General features: G+C 45.9%; 1 protein-coding gene across 1 annotated transcript in view; it reads left to right on the top strand.

Annotated features, from left to right (window-relative positions):
* LOC105008725 (NACHT, LRR and PYD domains-containing protein 12-like) overlaps positions 1–2,368 on the top strand; it is a 39,300-nt gene extending 36,932 nt beyond the window's left edge. Inside the window, exons 8-9 of the mRNA XM_034295654.1 lie at positions 1,273–1,319; positions 1,434–2,368. Of these exons, the coding sequence (XP_034151545.1) occupies positions 1,273–1,319; positions 1,434–1,960 (574 nt within the window). The 3' untranslated portion in view covers positions 1,961–2,368. The remainder of the gene's footprint in view (positions 1–1,272; positions 1,320–1,433) is intronic.
* Positions 2,369–17,776: the final 15,408 nt, after the last annotated feature.

Here is a 17,776-nt window from a genome sequence, read left to right as displayed (position 1 = left end):
TGAATACAAATTGATTGTTTGCTTACCATCTGATCTACCCAGACCTTGACAATTGCCCTTGTGACAGCTCTAGAAAAATTAAGAGATCACTCTAAATTTTTCTTAAATCAGCAGCTCTAAATGTATGGCAGCCATTCCATTCCAGTGTTAAATTCCAACACAGGCACTCCTCATTTTACTTAATGAGGTACTGATTAGGTGATTATCTGAACCAAATCTAATTTAATGAGGGAAAGTTTAAAACCACTGCTGTAGTCATCACTATCCTCTTGCAATAGGACCAGCTGGATGGCAAAAACAGTGCAAGAAGTACCTCAAAGGTAATTTGAATAAAAAAATTACTATATTGCATTATAAAAGAGTTGAAAAGGGTTCGATTCTGGCTTTACTGGCAGAGGGGTACCGTGAACATCAGGCTGCTTCCATCCTGAAAATGTCAAAGTAATTTTTGTTATTTATCCAGGTAAGTTGAGTAAGAAACAATTCTTATTTTCAGCAACGACCTTGGGGTAATGTTACAGGGGACTAGAAATTAAGGTTTACTGTCTTGCTCTGAGACAGAACAACACAGCTTTCACCTTGGAGGTTAGGGGATTAGAACCAGGGACCTTGTGGACATTAATCATATTCCATAACTAGAGAACCACTCAGATTGACAATATATCAGGGGCCAATAGGGCCTTTTCTAGTTCATTTACTATAGGCCATGAATAGCATTGGTGAATACATATCCTGATGTAAGGTTTCCATTTCCAGTGTTATATTATAGATTATATTGTAAAACCAGTGCCTATGTGATATCCTTCCATATAGGCCTGAGATGCTGTAATGATCTTTACTTTAATTCTTGACAGGCACAAATAATTAATGTTTTGAGAGACATATATTTTCTTATTTTAAAATGCTTTTAAATAGCTTTTTAAATGTTTACAAATACAATACTCCATTTAGGCAACATTTAATTAATTTAATTTTCAAAATAATTCTTTACACAATATCTCCATTGTATATCGGACACCTTAGTTGTAAAATGCCTGTCTAAAATGCCTAAATATTCCATACCAGTCATTTTCTAGCACTAACAACTAGACCATATTAGTATCCCTTTAGGTCATCGCAACAAGAAAAATTTTTTTTTTCTTACACAGGGGTTAGGTTTAGGGTTTGAGGGGTGAAGTTTCAACAAAAATATCCTCCAAAAGGATATAGAAATAGTTGATGTGAAAGAGAGATTGTTTGTCACTGTATGACAGTCTTCTGCTTTTTCCACAGTCTGGAGCATGGTGGAAAGTGCAGGCTAAAATCAGGACTGAAGAAATGTGAGTCTTTAATTAAGCATTCATTTGTTTTTCTTTTCAAGAGTGTTTTAATATCCAGAATGTGAGAGTGAATCATGATGACTTATGATATTGTTCTTTGGTTTCATCCATCAGATGCCTGTGAGCTCACACTGGACCCAAACACACCACTCTGGAAGCTCTCTCTGTCTGAGCAGAACAGAAAAGTGACACATGGAAGAGAGGGGACATATCCTGATCACCCAGAGAGATTTGAGAACCAGGGACAGGTGCTGTGTAGAGAGAGTCTATCTGGACGCTGTTACTTTGAGGTTGAGAGGACAGGGGGAGAGGCTGCCATAGGACTGACATACAAAGGAATCAGCAGGAAAGGAGGCAGTTATGACTCTACTCTTGGAAGATATAACAAGTCCTGGTGTCTCTACTCTGTTGGTGACAGGTACTCAGCCAGGCACAATAACAAGGAGACTGATATACCTGTCCCCTCCTCAGACCCCCACAGAGTAGGAGTGTATCTGGACTGGCCAGCTGGCACTCTGTCCTTCTACAGTGTCTCCTCTGACACACTGACCCACCTGTACACGTTCAACACCACATTCACTGAGCCCCTCTATCCAGGGTTTAGGCTTTATGAACACTCCATGGTGTCCTTGTGTCAGTAGGACACACCCTAGTAAAACACTGAGAATAACTCAATAAGTCAATACCATTAATCCAGTTCCATCATGCTGTTTTGTTTGGCTTGCCATAACACTGCTGACAACATCGCCAACTATGTTCCTCACTGCATTCTTCAGATGTGGTTTTGCTATTGAGAACCCACGCTTCAATAAAGGTATTGCCATCTGGAAGAGCCCTCGGCAAAGGCCACCTAGACCAGTCCCATACATTGCAGCGCTACCATGAGTCATGCAATTCAAATGCGTTTTCACCCCATGTAAAATAATTCCAATACCACATATGCAGGTATTGGAATTATTTCAAAGATATGTGAGATCTATGGAATTTGTGTGATATTTGTGTTTAATGTTGTTCCCGCAGTATGTGAAGAAATAGATACCAGTGAGAGATTTTGTTTCGCATGGTTACATTGTTGAGCTTTGTCCAGCAGGGGGCAGGTAGTGGGGTGATGAGCTCGCTCTGGAATGTTCTTCGGTTGCTTGTGGAATTTCTATACAGCAAGTGACTGTTTATAACCAGTTCCATCCAAACTATTTGTAATGACATTGTAGGAATTTTAATGAATTTATTGGTTAAATTATGTATTTGGTCAATAACAAAATCTTAATACTTTGTTATACTCTCACCTAAAGGATTATTAGGAACACCATACTAATACTGTGTTTGACCCCCTTTCGCCTTCAGAACTGCCTTAATTCTATGTGGCGTTGATTCAACAAGGTGCTGAAAGCATTCTTTAGAAATGTTGGCCCATATTGATAGGATAGCATCTTGCACTTGAAGGAGATTTGTGGGATGCACATCCAGGGCACGAAGCTCCCGTTCCACCACATCCCAAAGATGCTCTATTGGGTTGAGATCTTGTGACTGTGGGTGCCATTCAGTACAGTGAATTATCATGTTCAAGAAACCCATTTGAAATGATTCGAGCTTTGTGACATGGTGCATTATCCTGCTGGAAGTAGCCATCAGAGAATGGGTACATGGTTTACCCCAAATTCTGACTCTACCATCTGAATGTCTCAACAGAAATTGTGACTCATCAGACCAGGCAAAATTTTTCCAGTCTTCAACAATTTTGGTGAGCTCGTGCAAATTGTAGCCTCTTTTTCCTATTTGTAGTGGAGATGAGTGGTACCCGGTGGGGTCTTCTGGTGTTGTAGCCCATCCGCCTCAAGGTTGTGCGTGTTGTGGCTTCACAAATGCTTTGCTGCATACCTTGGTTGTAACGAGTGGTTATTTCAGTCAAAGTTGCTTTTCTATCAACTTGAATCAGTCAGCCCATTCTCCTCTGACCTCTAGCATCAACAAGGCATTTTCGCCCACAGGACTGCCGCATACTGGATGTTTTTCCCTTTTCACACCATTCTTTTTAAACCCTAGAAATGATTGTGCGTGAAAATCCCAGTAACTGAGCAGATTGTGAAATACTCAGACCGGCCCGTCTGGCACCAACAACCATGCCACGCTCAAAATTGCTTAAATCACCTTTCTTTCCCATTCTGACATTCAGTTTGGAGTTCAGGAGATTGTCTTGACCAGGACCACACCCTAAATGCATTGAAGCAACTGCCATGTGATTGGTTGATTAGATAATTGCATTAATGAGAAATTGAACAGGTGTTCCTAATAATCCTTTAGGTGAGTGTATACCCTTTGTTGGCAATGACAGAGGTCAAACGTTTTCTGTAAGTCTTCACAAGGTTTTCACACACTGTTGCTGGTATTTTGGCCCACTCCTCCATGCAGATCTCCTCTAGAACAATGATGTTTTGGGGCTGTCGCTGGGCAACACAGACTTTCAAGTCCCTCCAAAGATTTTCTATGGGGTTGAGATCTGTTGACTGGCTAGGCCACTCCAGGACCTTGAAATGCTTCTTACAAAGCCACTCCTTTGTTGCCCGGGCGGTGTGTTTGGGGTCATTGTCATTCTGAAAGACCCAGCCACATTTCATCTTCATGTCACGGTCGTGGGGTGAGAAGGACACAGGCGCAGAGTAGAGTTGGTGAAGATAATCCATGTTTAATTCAAAATAAAGAAAGACTCCAGCAAAACAAAAGGCAGCAACCAGTGACGTGGGTAAACCTTACACAGGATAACAAAAACCAAAATGAACCACGCCTTGGGGCCTACAAACTAAACTTAAATAGGGTCCCCAATTGGAGGCAATAACTAACACCTGCCTCCAATTGGGGAAACCAAAAAAAGGAGTAGAGGTGGCTAAAGGCCACCTCCTGTCCTGTCCTGGCTATGCCCCGAGCCCAGCGCAGAGATGGCTAGGGGCACAGCCAGGACGTGACAGTACCCCCCCCCAAAGGCGCGGGCTCCCGACCGCAAGACCGGGACGACCACACCCGGACCGGCGGAGGCTCAGCGCCCGGAGCCGCCGGCACTGCCGGGGAGGCAGAGGGTCAGGAGACGGGAGAGCCGGCGGAGGGACAGGAGCCGGCAGGAGAGCCGGCGGCGGGTCGACAGCCGGCGGAGGAGCAGGAGCCGGGGGAGCCGGCAGAGGGTCGACAGCCGGCGGAGGAGCAGGAGCCGGGGGACCGGTGGGGCAAATAACAAAGAACCAGAACATACAACAGTGCAAAAATACGGGTTTCTGGGAAAGCTCTGAAATGGCCAGCCAGATGATGGCATCACAGTGGGGGTCAAGAGCCAGAGGGACATCATGTATCACTGTTGGGGATTCAGGGAGAAATATGGGGATGAATAGTCCATAAGAAACCCCCACAACATGTCATAGTTAAATCACATAGACAATTGGTTATGTATAACGACATTATTAACTGAAATCTACTATAATGACGAGACCCAATTGGCAGTATGATGCTCAGAAACTAAATGACATAGCCTAACATAGCCTAAGATAGCCTAATATGCTAATGCAAATATATTGTATGTCTTGGGTAATCTATCTTATTGTACTCAACAAGTTGCTTGACTCACAGTCCATGATTTCTTCCAAAAATCTAGTCCAAAATTGGTCTTCTATGTTGCTTTTAAACTATAGTTTTGTGTGGTTTTGAATATCATAAATAGTTTTGCTCAGAGTTGGATTTCGTTCTACAACACTGTGAAGAACATGAATGGTTTTCGATTATTAAAACAGATTTTATCAAACAAAACGATGCTTTGCTGTATCTCTGGGACCATGAAGATAAGTATTCAGAATTTACCATCAGACCCAAAACTAGCAACCCCGGTGCCTAAGAATAAGTGTTGTGTGGATGTTGACTATAATCAAATACTTGCATAGGAGGTAGTCGCCGTAATAGCTACTTTATATTGTATATATTAACGAGATTCTAAGTGTTCTGCACATATAATATGCCTATAAAAAAAAGTATATTTACAACAATTTTCGCAAAAGATTAGGCGTCCCAGTGGCGATACATCCTAACATACCTTTGACCTAACAGGTTTTAACCAACAGCATAAGACCAAGAGGGCAGTCAACACTAAGTACCTTCCCATATAAAAGATTAGAGGGATACATTAGTCAGCAAGTGAACATTTTGTCCTCAAAGTTGATGTGTTAGTAGCAGGAAAAATGGGCAAGTGTAAGGATCTGAGTGACTTTGACAAGGGCCAGATTGTGATGACTAGACGACTGGGTCAGAGCATCTCCAAAACTGCAGCCCTTGTGGGGTGTTCCCTGTCTGCAGTGGTCAATACTGTTAGAAATCGGCGGTTACGTATAGTGGTAAAATAATGTAGAACCCGTATCAAATCGAGGGAGAAGTTCGCTCAAGTTTATTGGAGAATTGCAGCACAGATGTCATTCGGTGAACGTTCCAGTATCTTCTCACTGTAATGTTGGTTACAAGCTGATATATACACTGAAGGCGTTTCTATCTAGCAAAGACCATGTTTTTAGAAGTCAACCCCCCCTGCCATATGGCCATCGTAAACATTCCTCTGGTCATTCAAGCACAACCTACAGAGAGATAACCTAAACAGAGATGTTTCTGTTGTTCTCCTTATCTAGGCACATTCCCTTCCAATGAAAATTGTAATTGTTAATGCCCAGATTCCACAATACCTATCAGAAGTGGTCCAAGGAAGGAAAAGCAGTAAACCGGCCACAGGGTCACTGGCGGCCAAGGTTCATTGATTCACATGGGGAGCGAAGGCTGTGTGGTCCGATCCAATAGACAAGCTACTGTAGATCAAATTCCTCCATCCATCCATCCATCCATCCATCATCTTCCGCTTATCCGGGGCCGGGTCGCGGGGGCAGCAGTCTAAGCAGAGATGCCCAGACTTCCCTCTCCCTAGACACTTCCTCTAGCTCTTCCGGGGGGACACCGAGGCGTTCCCAGGCCAGCCGGGAGACATAGTCCCTCCAGCGTGTCCTAGGTCTTCCCCAGGGTCTCCTCCCGGTGGGACGGGCCCGGAACACCTTCCCGGGAAGGTGTCCAGGAGGCATCTGGAACAGATGCCCAAGCCACCTCAGCTGACCCCTCTCGATGTGGAGGAGCAGCGGCTCTACTCTGTGCTCCTCCCGGGTTCTCTAAGGGATCGCCCAGCCACCCTGGGGAGAAAGCTCATTTCGGCCGCCTGTATCCGGGATCTTGTCCTTTCGGTCATGACCCAAAGCTCATGACCATAGGTGAGAGTAGGAACGTAGATTGACCGGTAAATCGAGAGCTTCGCCTTACGGCTCAGCTCTTTCTTCACCACGACAGACTGATACATTGACCGCATTACTGCAGAAGCTGCACCGATCCGTCTGTCAATCTCCCATTCCATCCTTCCCTCACTCGTGAACAAGACCCCTAGATACTTAAACTCCTCCACTTGAGGCAAGAACTTTCCACCAACCTGAAGTAGGCAAGCCACCCTTTTTCGACTGAGGACCATGGCCTTGGATTTGGAGGTACTGATTTTCATCACAACCGCTTCACACTCAGCTGCAAACCGTCCCAGTGCATGCTGAAGGTCCTGGTTTGAAGGGGCCAACACAACAACATCATCCGCAAAGAGCAGAGACGAAATCGTGTGGTCCCCAAACCGGACACCCTCTGGACCCTGGCTGCGCCTAGAAATTCTGTCCATAAAAATTACGAACAGAACCGGCGACAAAGGGCAGCCCTGCTGGAGTCCAACGCGCACTGGGAACATGTCTGACTTACTGCCGGCAATGTGAACCAAGCTCCTGCTTCAGTCGTACAGGGACCTGACAGCCCTTAGTAAACGACCCAGGACCCCATACTCCCGAACTACCCTCCACAGAATGCCGCGAGGGACACAGTCGAATGGCTTCTCCAAATCCACAAAACACATGTGGATTGGTTGGGCAAACTCCCATGAACCCTCCAACACCCCGTATAGGGTATAGAGCTGGTCCTGTGTTCGACGGCCTGGACGAAAACTACACTGTTCCTCCTGAATCCGAGGTTCTACTATCGGCCGTATTCTCCTCTCCAGAACCCTGGCATAGACTTTCCCGGGGAGGCTGAGAAGTGTGATCCCCCTATAGTTGGAACACACCTTCCGGTCCCCCTTCTTAAAAAGAGGGACCACCACCCCGGTCTGCCATCCCAGAGGCACTGTCCCCGACTGCCACGCGATGTTGCACAGGCGTGTCAGCCAAGACAGCCCCACAACATCCAGAGACTTGAGGTACTCAGGGCGGATTTCATCCACCCCCGGTGCCTTGCCACCGAGGAGTTTCTTGACCACTTCTGTGACTTCAGCCCGGGCGATGGACGAGTTCACCTCTGAGCCCTCATCCTCTGCTTCCTCAATGGAAGACATGACGGCGGGATTGAGGAGATCCTCGAAGTACTCCTTCCACCGCCCGACGACATCCTCAGTTGAGGTTAACAGCTGCCCACCTCTACTGTAAACAGCGTTGGTAGGGCACTGTTTCCCTCTCCTGAGGCGCCGGATGGTTTGCCAGAATCTCTTCGAGGCCAGCCGATAGTCCTTCTCCATGGCCTCACCGAACTCCTCCCAGGCCCGAGTTTTTGCCTCCACAACCACCCGGGCTGCAGTCCGCTTGGCCTGCCGGTACCCGTCAGCTGCCTCAGGAGTCCCACAAGCCAACCAGGCCTGATAGGACTCCTTCTTCAGCTTGATGGCATCCCTTACTTCCGGTGTCCACCACCGGGTTCTGGGATTACCGCCTCGCTGGACACCCTTATGCTTGAACATGGTGTTGGTTATGGACAAACTGTGACTAGCACAGAAGTCCAATAACTGAACACCGCTTGGGTTCAGATCAGGGGGGCCGTTCCTCCCAATCACGGCCCTCCAGGTGCCACTGTCGTTGCCCAAGTGGGCGTTGAAGTCCCCCAGTAGAACGATGGAGTCCCCAGTCGGAGCACTTTCCAGCACCCCTCCCAGAGACTCCAAGAAGGTCGGGTACTCTGCACTGCCGTTTGGCCCGTAGGCACAAACAACAGTGAGAGACCTATCCCTGACCCGTAGGCGCAGGGAAACGACCCTCTCGTTCACCAGGGTGAACTCCAACACATGGCGGCAGAGCTGGGGAGCTATAAGCAAACCCACACCAGCCCGCCGCCTCTCACCATGGGCAACTCCAGAGTGGTGAAGAGTCCATCCTCTCTCAAGGAGTGTGGTTCCAGAGCCCAAGCTGTGCGTAGAGGTGATCCCGACTATCTCTAGTCGGAACCGCTCAACCTCACGCACGATCTCAGGCTCCTTCCTCGCCAGCGAGGTGACGTTCCACGTCCCTAGAACTAGTTTCTGTGTCCAGGGATCGGGTTGTTGAGGCTCCCACCTTCGACTGCTGCCCGACCTCTACGCACCGACCCCTTATGGTCCCTCCTGCAGGTGGTGAGCCCATGGGAAGGCGGCCCCACATCGCTCCGTCCCCGTGGGGAAAGGCCCGGCCACCAGTTGCTCGCATACGAGCCCCAACCCCGGGCCTGGCTCCAGGGTGGGGCCCCGTCTGCACCATACCGGGCGACGTCACGGTCCTCAAATTGGTTTCCATCATTAAAGGGTTTTTGAACCGCTCTTAGTCTGACCCGTTGCCCAGGACCTGTTTGCCTTGGGAGACCCTACCAGGGGCATATAGTCCCAGACAACATAGCTCCTAGGGTCACTCAGGTACTCAAACCCCTCCACCACGTTAAGGTGGCACTCCAAATTGATAAGGACAAAATGTTAAGTTTTGGAAGGCGGTAGATAGATAACTAGTTCACTCAGGCCATTAGTTCCGATCTGTGCGTAGTTACATTGCAACATCAAACTAAATCTTTTGGAAAGGCGTATCATTCTTTAATCCTTTGTCAGAATGTTCACAATAAAATACTGATCAGATTGATTATTAATACAATAGTTAATGATTACTTTCACCTGTTGTGTTAGTGCTTGCCATGTACAAAACTGTACACCAGCTCGTTCCAGGACCAGCATTAGGAAACTTACACTATGAGGTTGGTTGCTGGGAGTATTGGCTTTGTTCCTCAAAACATCTTTCAGGTAAGTCTCAGAAAGTTATAGGATTATAGGAGCTATAGGATAAAGTACCTTGCCCAGGAAGACAATGACAGTTAGCCCTGTCAAGATTCAACCCAGGAACCCTTCAGTTACAAGTCTGACTCCCTAACCACCAAGCCACTGACACCCCACTGATGCCCTTGAGAATAGTTTTTTGTTCTCAAACACTTACTGTACTAATTGTATTTCTTTAGTTTAGTTGTTTCAAAGAGGGTCCAGGACCAAAAAAATTATAATATTACTTTCAGTATCACTTTTGTGTCTTTACCCCAATCAAGTGTTGGATTAGTATCATCCACTAGATGGCAGTAAACCTTTGATTCTGCAAGGAAGAATGGGCAAATATTGCACGGTCCTGGGGCCTAATGTATCGATTGTGCATACACACAAATATGTGCGTAAACCATGAGCAAGCCAGTTTTGATGCAAAGGTTGGCATTTATCAATGGCCCAATCCCAATGTCCACACTCAAGGACTTTGAAGCGTGTTCTTGCTAAGTCTGTGAGGGCTTAGTGCTCTCCCACTGTCAAATTGTCAAATGCATGAGGGCTCTTTCGCAGACATTTTGAGCACTTTATGCACCCTTTTTGTAAGTCTACATTTCCGTAGACTTTGCCTGAGAGAATTACCCACAGTTCATTGCGTTGTGACGTGAAACACGGGATACCAGGGGAAACCCGGAAGAGAGAAAAATCCTGGAAAACCCACCTAATAAGAGAAGAAAAACGGTAAACTAATAACAAGGATATAAGATGGCACATAGAACACATGAAATCAGAGGAATGCAATCACCTTATTACACACCTAGTTTATTCAACTACATATTATTATATACGTTTTTGCTTAACGATGATGTTTTCACCAAAAATAGTACATTGGTTATTGACAAATATAGATTATTCACAATTACCTCTTGTCCACTCTGTAGGGCAAGGGCCTGCAAGACATATAAATCAGGCAGTCGGTGTTAACGCTGGCTGCCTGTTAATTCTCTGAGACGTCCCGCCGCCGGGACACCCAACGTTTATGCCACAAAGTGTGCAAATATATATATATTTTTTATAGGCATATTATATATGTGCAGAAAGCTTAGAATCTTGTGAATCTAACTGCAGTACACTATTTAAAGTAGCTATTACGGCGACTAACTCCTATGCAAGTGTTTGAGTATAGTCAACATTCACAAAATGGCACCAGGGTCACTAGTTTGGTGTCTGGTGGTAAATTGTGTACTTACAATGAGCCGTCTTCTTCTGATTTCTTATCTTGATGGTCCCAGAGAAATAACCAAGTGTCATTTTGTTTGATAAATTCTGTTTTTATAATCCACAGCGTTGTACAACAAAATCCAATTATGTAACCAATTGTCTGTGATTTGGCTATGACATTTTGTGGCTGTTTCTTATGGCCTATTCATCCCCATATTTCTCCCTGAATAACCAACAGTGATACATGATGTCCCTCTGGCTCTTGACCCCCACTGTGACGCCATCATCTGACTGGCCATTTCAGAGATTTCCCAGAAGTCAATGTCTCCCCCTTCTTTCTCCTATTCCCTTCTACTCTCTTCCTTTCTACTCCTGCCAACTGTTTGCTTACTATCTATGTGTGTAAGGAGGCATAGATACCAGATATGATCTAACATCATATGTGGTGATCTAACATATGATACAAACACCACATATGATGGTAGATCACCACATAATATGCAAACACCACATGTTAGATCATGTCGTGGAAAACCAAGTCCACAACGACCAAAACAAAAAGCACTTCAACTCAGGAACTTGTGAATCCAATAGACTTTAATGAAAATCATAGGAGAGTGACAGGCATTAAAGCCCTTCTGCAGATACACCCCCAACAGACTTTCCTCGGGGCCCCGGGCCCACCTAGATTCTGAGGTTGAGACCTTCCAATATTCTGATATTGTTTTGGGGGCTGTGAGTACACATTTGCTACTGGTTTTTGGGGAGGTCCATACATAGCCTGTGGCTTTTGTGCTGAGCGTTGACCTCCCTGGAGGTGGGGCCTCTGTAGTAACTGGGGCTTTTGTCAGGTCATCAAGCTGTAATTGGGTGAGTTTTCTCTGAATGTCCCTCCTTTGTTTAGCCAGTCTTTTTGCATTTTGTCTGTATCTGTCGATAGCATGAACGAAATAGTCTCTAAATTCTTTGTGAGTCTTTGAAGTAGTCAGCCCCACAGCATCCTCCAGCTTGGTTCTTATGGGAGTCGGCATAGCTTCCACCAACGCTTTCCTGAACATATGAGACACAAGTTTGTCAGTTTCTGGGTCATGCTCAGTTTCCATTCTCCATCTCTCCGCCTGCTTTTGCAAATATTCAGCAGGACTGTCTGTGTCTCCCAGTGGAGCCCCTCTCAAAACATCAGTGTCCACCACAGCCGGGATCTCGTCCCTCAGGGCCTTCCACAGTAAATGTCTGTAGGGATCCAAGGACCGCCCATCTCCGACAACACTCCCGATTGTCCATGCCATGCCACCATCTTTGAGCACCGCCTCCGCTTTAGTCGTACCCAGCACTCTGACCAGCAAAGCTTTGATGTCCCCTGTCGCCAGTATTTTACCCTTGGTCAATTCTTCAAGCACTCTAATCCATTTTCCAGCCCCATTGTGGAGATTAGACAATTTCACAACTAGCCCCTCCATGTCCTGAGTTGGCCATGGTACATAATGATGTTAATGCCCCTTGACTATAATAGGTGCCATGTTGGTATACTGACTGGGTGCTTTTAATGTGTTTGCGCTCCTTAGTCTACCCTTTTGGCTCCCTGCCATAGCGGCCAGGAGCAGCTGCGGCCCCCTCATACTCTTCCTCAGACTGTTCCTGTTCCTCCTCTGCCTGGCTGTCTGTGTCACCCCGTGGATCTGACCCACCCCACTGTGACTCCCTAAGTTGTTCTACTTGCTCGTCAAGTTTACGCTCACAGCTTTTAGACCTGCTTTCCCTGTCTCTCGATTTCTCCCCTCCCGTCTTATTACACTCCAACCAATCTAAACATTCTCTGGAACAATCTACTTGAATGGTAGGTTTTCCCTTAAGCCGTCTACTTTTCTCCAAAGTGGAAGACGCCCGGGGTTTGTCCCTGTCCATCTCAACTTCCTCTGTGATCGTTACTACCCCTGATACCAGAGGGCATTGTGCACCCAGGGGCTCATCGATCCATTTAACCTTCTCAGCTGTCCTTTCCTCGTCACTCTGTAACATACACCGGGCCTGGGCCAAACTGGCTAACTGGCCCCTTCCTTCCTCCAGAAACATTTTCATAACCTCCTGTTCTTTTTCACGTTGGAGCTTGTTCACAAAGCGCCACATCAAAGGTTCCGTCTTTGGGCCACTTAGTTATCAACTTTTTAGTTTGCTTTTCTAGTGTTTTAGATATTGCTTTGATTTGTTCCCCATACAACGGGAACCGTTTAGCCAATATTTGTACAGGTGTGCCAGCCATATTGAAAGCTAAGTAGTTGATTTAGTGTTACTGCTCTTGTCTAATCCTACGGTTTCCTTGGACCTTTGTCCTGTCTATGTTTCGGGCTGTACTGAATTTACTGCCGGTGTGCTCCCAGAGGGGGTCCCAGGAGCACTTAGTTTCAAGGAGAACAAAGTAGAGGGCCCCATCTCAGGGGACTCTCAAAGGATGGTCAGATGGCGTTATGGGTAAAAGTTTTTGTATAGTCCATGGTCCCGGACTTAGAATTTGGCTGTATCAGCTAGTTTCAAGGAGGTGGTGAGACAAGGATTTGGAAGTGCTAAATGTATGTATGAAATTATCAGCAGCCATTAATATATTCTGAACCACAGGTCTAGACCGTGATAAATGTATGAAAGTGAGCACCCGTCAATTTATGAAATTGTTACCGGGCTGTTCTAAGACACGGGTCTAGCCGTGATTAATGACAGTTCGTAAGTAAACTCCTAAATAAATGTATCACTAACCGTTTTTGTTTTAAAACCACACTTCTTCAGTTGGACTGTATATTTGTCTAATAATAGGCTCATCTAAATCTGGCTGACCGGACCAAAGTCTGAATCCTCCCGACCTGATCCAAATTAGCTGTACTCCGTTTGACTCAGAGAAATCGGGACTTCCTAACAATTGTCTTGTGGTTGTGTGATACTGCTCAACCACACAGTATTCAAATACCTGGGTCAGGAATAAATGTACAGAAGTGTCGGCGGGTCCTGTGAATATTTTGTGGTCTATAGTGCTGCAGAATTTACGTTTCATAAATACTTTGGAGGTTGTGGTCTCCTCACTCATTTCGTTACTTACTAATCGTAATCACAGAACAATTTCTGAGTTGTACAAATTATTACTTAAAACCTGTGATACTTATAACAGCACTCTCCTTCTCTGCATGTAGTCAGCCACTCTCACAGCTTTCACACCCCCAAGCACACAGCTTCTCTTCCCTTCAGGCTCACTGCTTTGTAGGAATTTTCACACACACACACACACCTGGGTACCCTTCCAGACGCTCTCCTCTCACATACCTGGGTACCCTTCCAGACGCTCTCCTCTCACACACCTGGGTACCCTTCCAGACGCTCTCCTCTCACACACCTGGGTACCCTTCCAGACGCTCTCCTCTCACACACCTGGGTACCCTTCCAGACGCTCTCCTCTCACACACCTGGGTACCCTTCCAGACGCTCTCCTCTCACACACCTGGGTACCCTTCCAGACGCTCTCCTCTCACACACCTGGGTACCCTTCCAGACGCTCTCCTCTCACACACCTGGGTACCCTTCCAGACGCTCTCCTCTCACACACCTGGGTACCCTTCCAGACGCTCTCCTCTCACACACCTGGGTACCCTTCCAGACGCTCTCCTCTCACACACCTGGGTACCCTTCCAGACGCTCTCCTCTCACATACCTGGGTACCCTTCCAGACGCTCTCCTCTCACACACCTGGGTACCCTTCCAGACGCTCTCCTCTCACACACCTGGGTACCCTTCCAGACGCTCTCCTCTCACACACCTGGGTACCCTTCCCGACGCTCTCCTCTCACACACCTGGGTACCCTTCCAGACGCTCTCCTCTCACACACCTGGGTACCCTTCCAGACGCTCTCCTCTCACACACCTGGGTACCCTTCCAGACGCTCTCCTCTCACACACCTGGGTACCCTTCCAGACGCTCTCCTCTCACACACCTGGGTACCCTTCCAGACGCTCTCCTCTCACACACCTGGGTACCCTTCCAGACGCTCTCCTCTCACACACCTGGGTACCCTTCCAGACGCTCTCCTCTCACACACCTGGGGAACCCTTCCAGACGCTCTCCTCTCACACACCTGGGTACCCTTCCAGACGCTCTCCTCTCATACACACGTTCGTCATACTCGTTTCACACTCTTACATATGGAAATCTGTTTCACCACACCCAATCTTCACATATATTTATACAGGCCTTTTCACACACATATTGATATACATTTATTTAGAGATTACTTGACACAAAAACCTAACCTTCCCCACGCACCCCCACAGACCTAGTTAACCGCGTCCCTCTCTTTCTCTCCTATAGAGGAATTCCACCTTAACCAACTCCGTGTAACTCATTTGTGCACGCACGCGTCCACAGGACTCCTGTCACTCTCCCGTGGGGAGGAAGAACCCTGTCGGACCGTATCTCTTACACACACAGACACACAGCAGTAGGTCTCTCTTACCCCTACCTGTTGGTGTCTCCAGTCACTCCCACAGGTCACCGTAATGGGTAGAGCCTTTTCCACAAACACCCGCAGGCTTTTTACCGAGGCTACTGTATAAAGCCGTGAGTCGATCACACACACGCACCAGCCAGCCTGTGCCCCGGCTGCCCTACCAAAGGTCATTTGTGTGCTGTCCCGCAGGTCTAACCTGTGCTGTCTCTATGGGACAGGCACTCATTCACAACACCCACCGGCCCTTTACTCATCCGCTCCAGGCGTTATCTAACTACAGCCGTCGGCCCTTTACTCGTCCGAGGCTTTCCTTAACCACAATGACTTATTTACAATGTTACAGCATGCATACAATGTATTGGATTCAAAAATACCATGTGCCTTCAAAAATACTATGTGCATTCAACATTCAAGGTTCGTTAAATTTGGGAAGACCAGTGCTTGATGTCCCACCACAGAGTTATATGATCTGAATTACACAAACATACTAACTAAAAGCAAATTTGCTTACCTTTGTTGTGCCGGCACCGTTTGTGTAACTCAGTCCACTTTCCTCCAGGTGGTTCAGCAAAGCAACAATGTCTCTTTTACCCATAACGCCATCTGACCATCCTTTGAGAGTCTCCTGAGATAGGACCCTCTACTTTGTTCTCTTTTTCTTCCTGAGTGTTCTAAATTAAAGCTAATAACTAAACATTATGGTTCATTTTTGGGTCATAGACCACCTTATAGTTCATTTTTGGGTCATCCTTCCAATGAACTCAACACAGTCATACATTTTAGGGTCGTAACTGTCTGTGTACAGGAGGATACTATATTAGGGAGGCCACTCATGATGACCCCCGGGTCAAGATGCACATATCCTGATGAGAGCTCACTGTCCAGGTGTGTGTGTGGGTGGAGTATATCATTCGGGAGGTCGCTATCAGTGTGTCTGGATTTCACATTAATAATATTTCATGAAGTGATTAATTGAACATGTGTATTGATATATTCATAACATGTGTGATTATAAGCAACTTACAGACAAATCCCTCACAATCACCACATGATACAAACACCACACAAGTTAGATCATTGGACCCGCCTCCTTGTGGCGCCTCCTGTTAGAACCTTGATGAAGGAAAGCTAATTTTCCATCATGTATAACATTCCTGGGAGTGTGTAACCCTTATATTAATCACTTTTTCACTGTTGAATGATCTGTGTATGTATGAACTTGAAAATTCAGAAATGCAATTTTGCACAAAGTGGCCAATTTGGCACAAAGTGGCCAATCTGGAAAGGACACTTTGGGCTTGCTTTACAAATGAGTACGTAGATCATTGAATTTTATATCAAATGGCCATGAAACTTTACCCAGATCCTTCTGACATCTAGTAGATCAAGTGGAAAGTTCCTCCAGGTGACTAATCCATGTTTGGCCTTCCCCACTGCAACTCAAACATGATGAGGAATTTAGTTTTTTACGCATGTTTTTGGTTTGTTTTATCTTCTGACAAATCTATTGTGTTATACTTTCCTGCATTCATTTATAATTCCTGCAAACTACAGAGTCTCCTTTGAAATGGTACCAACATTTATTTCCTACTATATTCAGGTCATGAGCTACAAGCATTTAGATTTGGGAACATCATTTTAGGCAGAAATTGACTTTTTTTGGCCTTATCCTTGACAGGTTTTAAGTGCCTTAGCTGCGAAGAAAGTACCCACAATAGCGAGCAACATGTTTCAGCGTTTTCTAGGTAACATAATAAAGTCGCATAGTGCCGTCCCATTACTATTTATAGCATTAAGAGCCCCTGCGGCCTCTTACACTTAATCACTTACTAGGTGACGTCAGTTAGGGCTGTGAGGGTTCAGGACTTAGGGTTTAGGGAGGACATTGGGACTGGGCCAATGTTGAACTTGACAGGAAAGTGTGCGTATCTCTATGCAAATTTCAGCCCATGCATATGCACAGCCTTGTGGTTGAATTGAAAAAAAATACCAAGCTGGTAGAGGAATGTCAACTGAAACACAGGGGAAAAATATTACCAATAGAAATATGAACAGCCTACATGAATGCGCAAACTGTTTCCTGCACCATCGTATAGGCATATAAGCGTCAAAACCCTACAGCCTGTAGCTGATCCAAAAACTGCTAGGACTAATAGGTGGTAAAACGTTGGGCTTTCAATGGGCATATCCATACAGTTTGAAAACAAGACAAAATAGCCAAAATTTACGCATGTGCGTAAAGCAACACATTGGACATTGCATATTTTACCATATACTACTAGGCTACAATATGCCGATTGATTTAAAAATAGAAGTCCGCGGTAAAACGCGATTTTAATAATATTAAATGTATCGATTTTGACACTTTGCTTAGTGTATATGGTAAAAATGTATTGTAGGAAATGTTCAGGAGAGTGGATAGAGTAATTATATGCAAAGAAATCAAGGGGCACTGTGTATTTGCAGTTGTTGCTGGTGTTTTACTCCACCCACCCCATTGGCCACAATGCAACTCAATGGATATGAAATATATATTGGGCTATAAAAAAAGAACTATTCTATACGCCGCAGTGAATGTATTGTAGGAAATGTTTTTCATGATTTCAGGACGATCCGGGTGAACGTCA

This window comes from Esox lucius, chromosome 11, assembly GCF_011004845.1.
Source record: "Esox lucius isolate fEsoLuc1 chromosome 11, fEsoLuc1.pri, whole genome shotgun sequence".
In the NCBI taxonomy this organism is placed as follows: domain Eukaryota; kingdom Metazoa; phylum Chordata; class Actinopteri; order Esociformes; family Esocidae; genus Esox; species Esox lucius.
The sequence above is the reverse complement of the archived record's forward strand: the minus strand, read 5'-3'. Positions and strand labels throughout refer to the sequence as shown.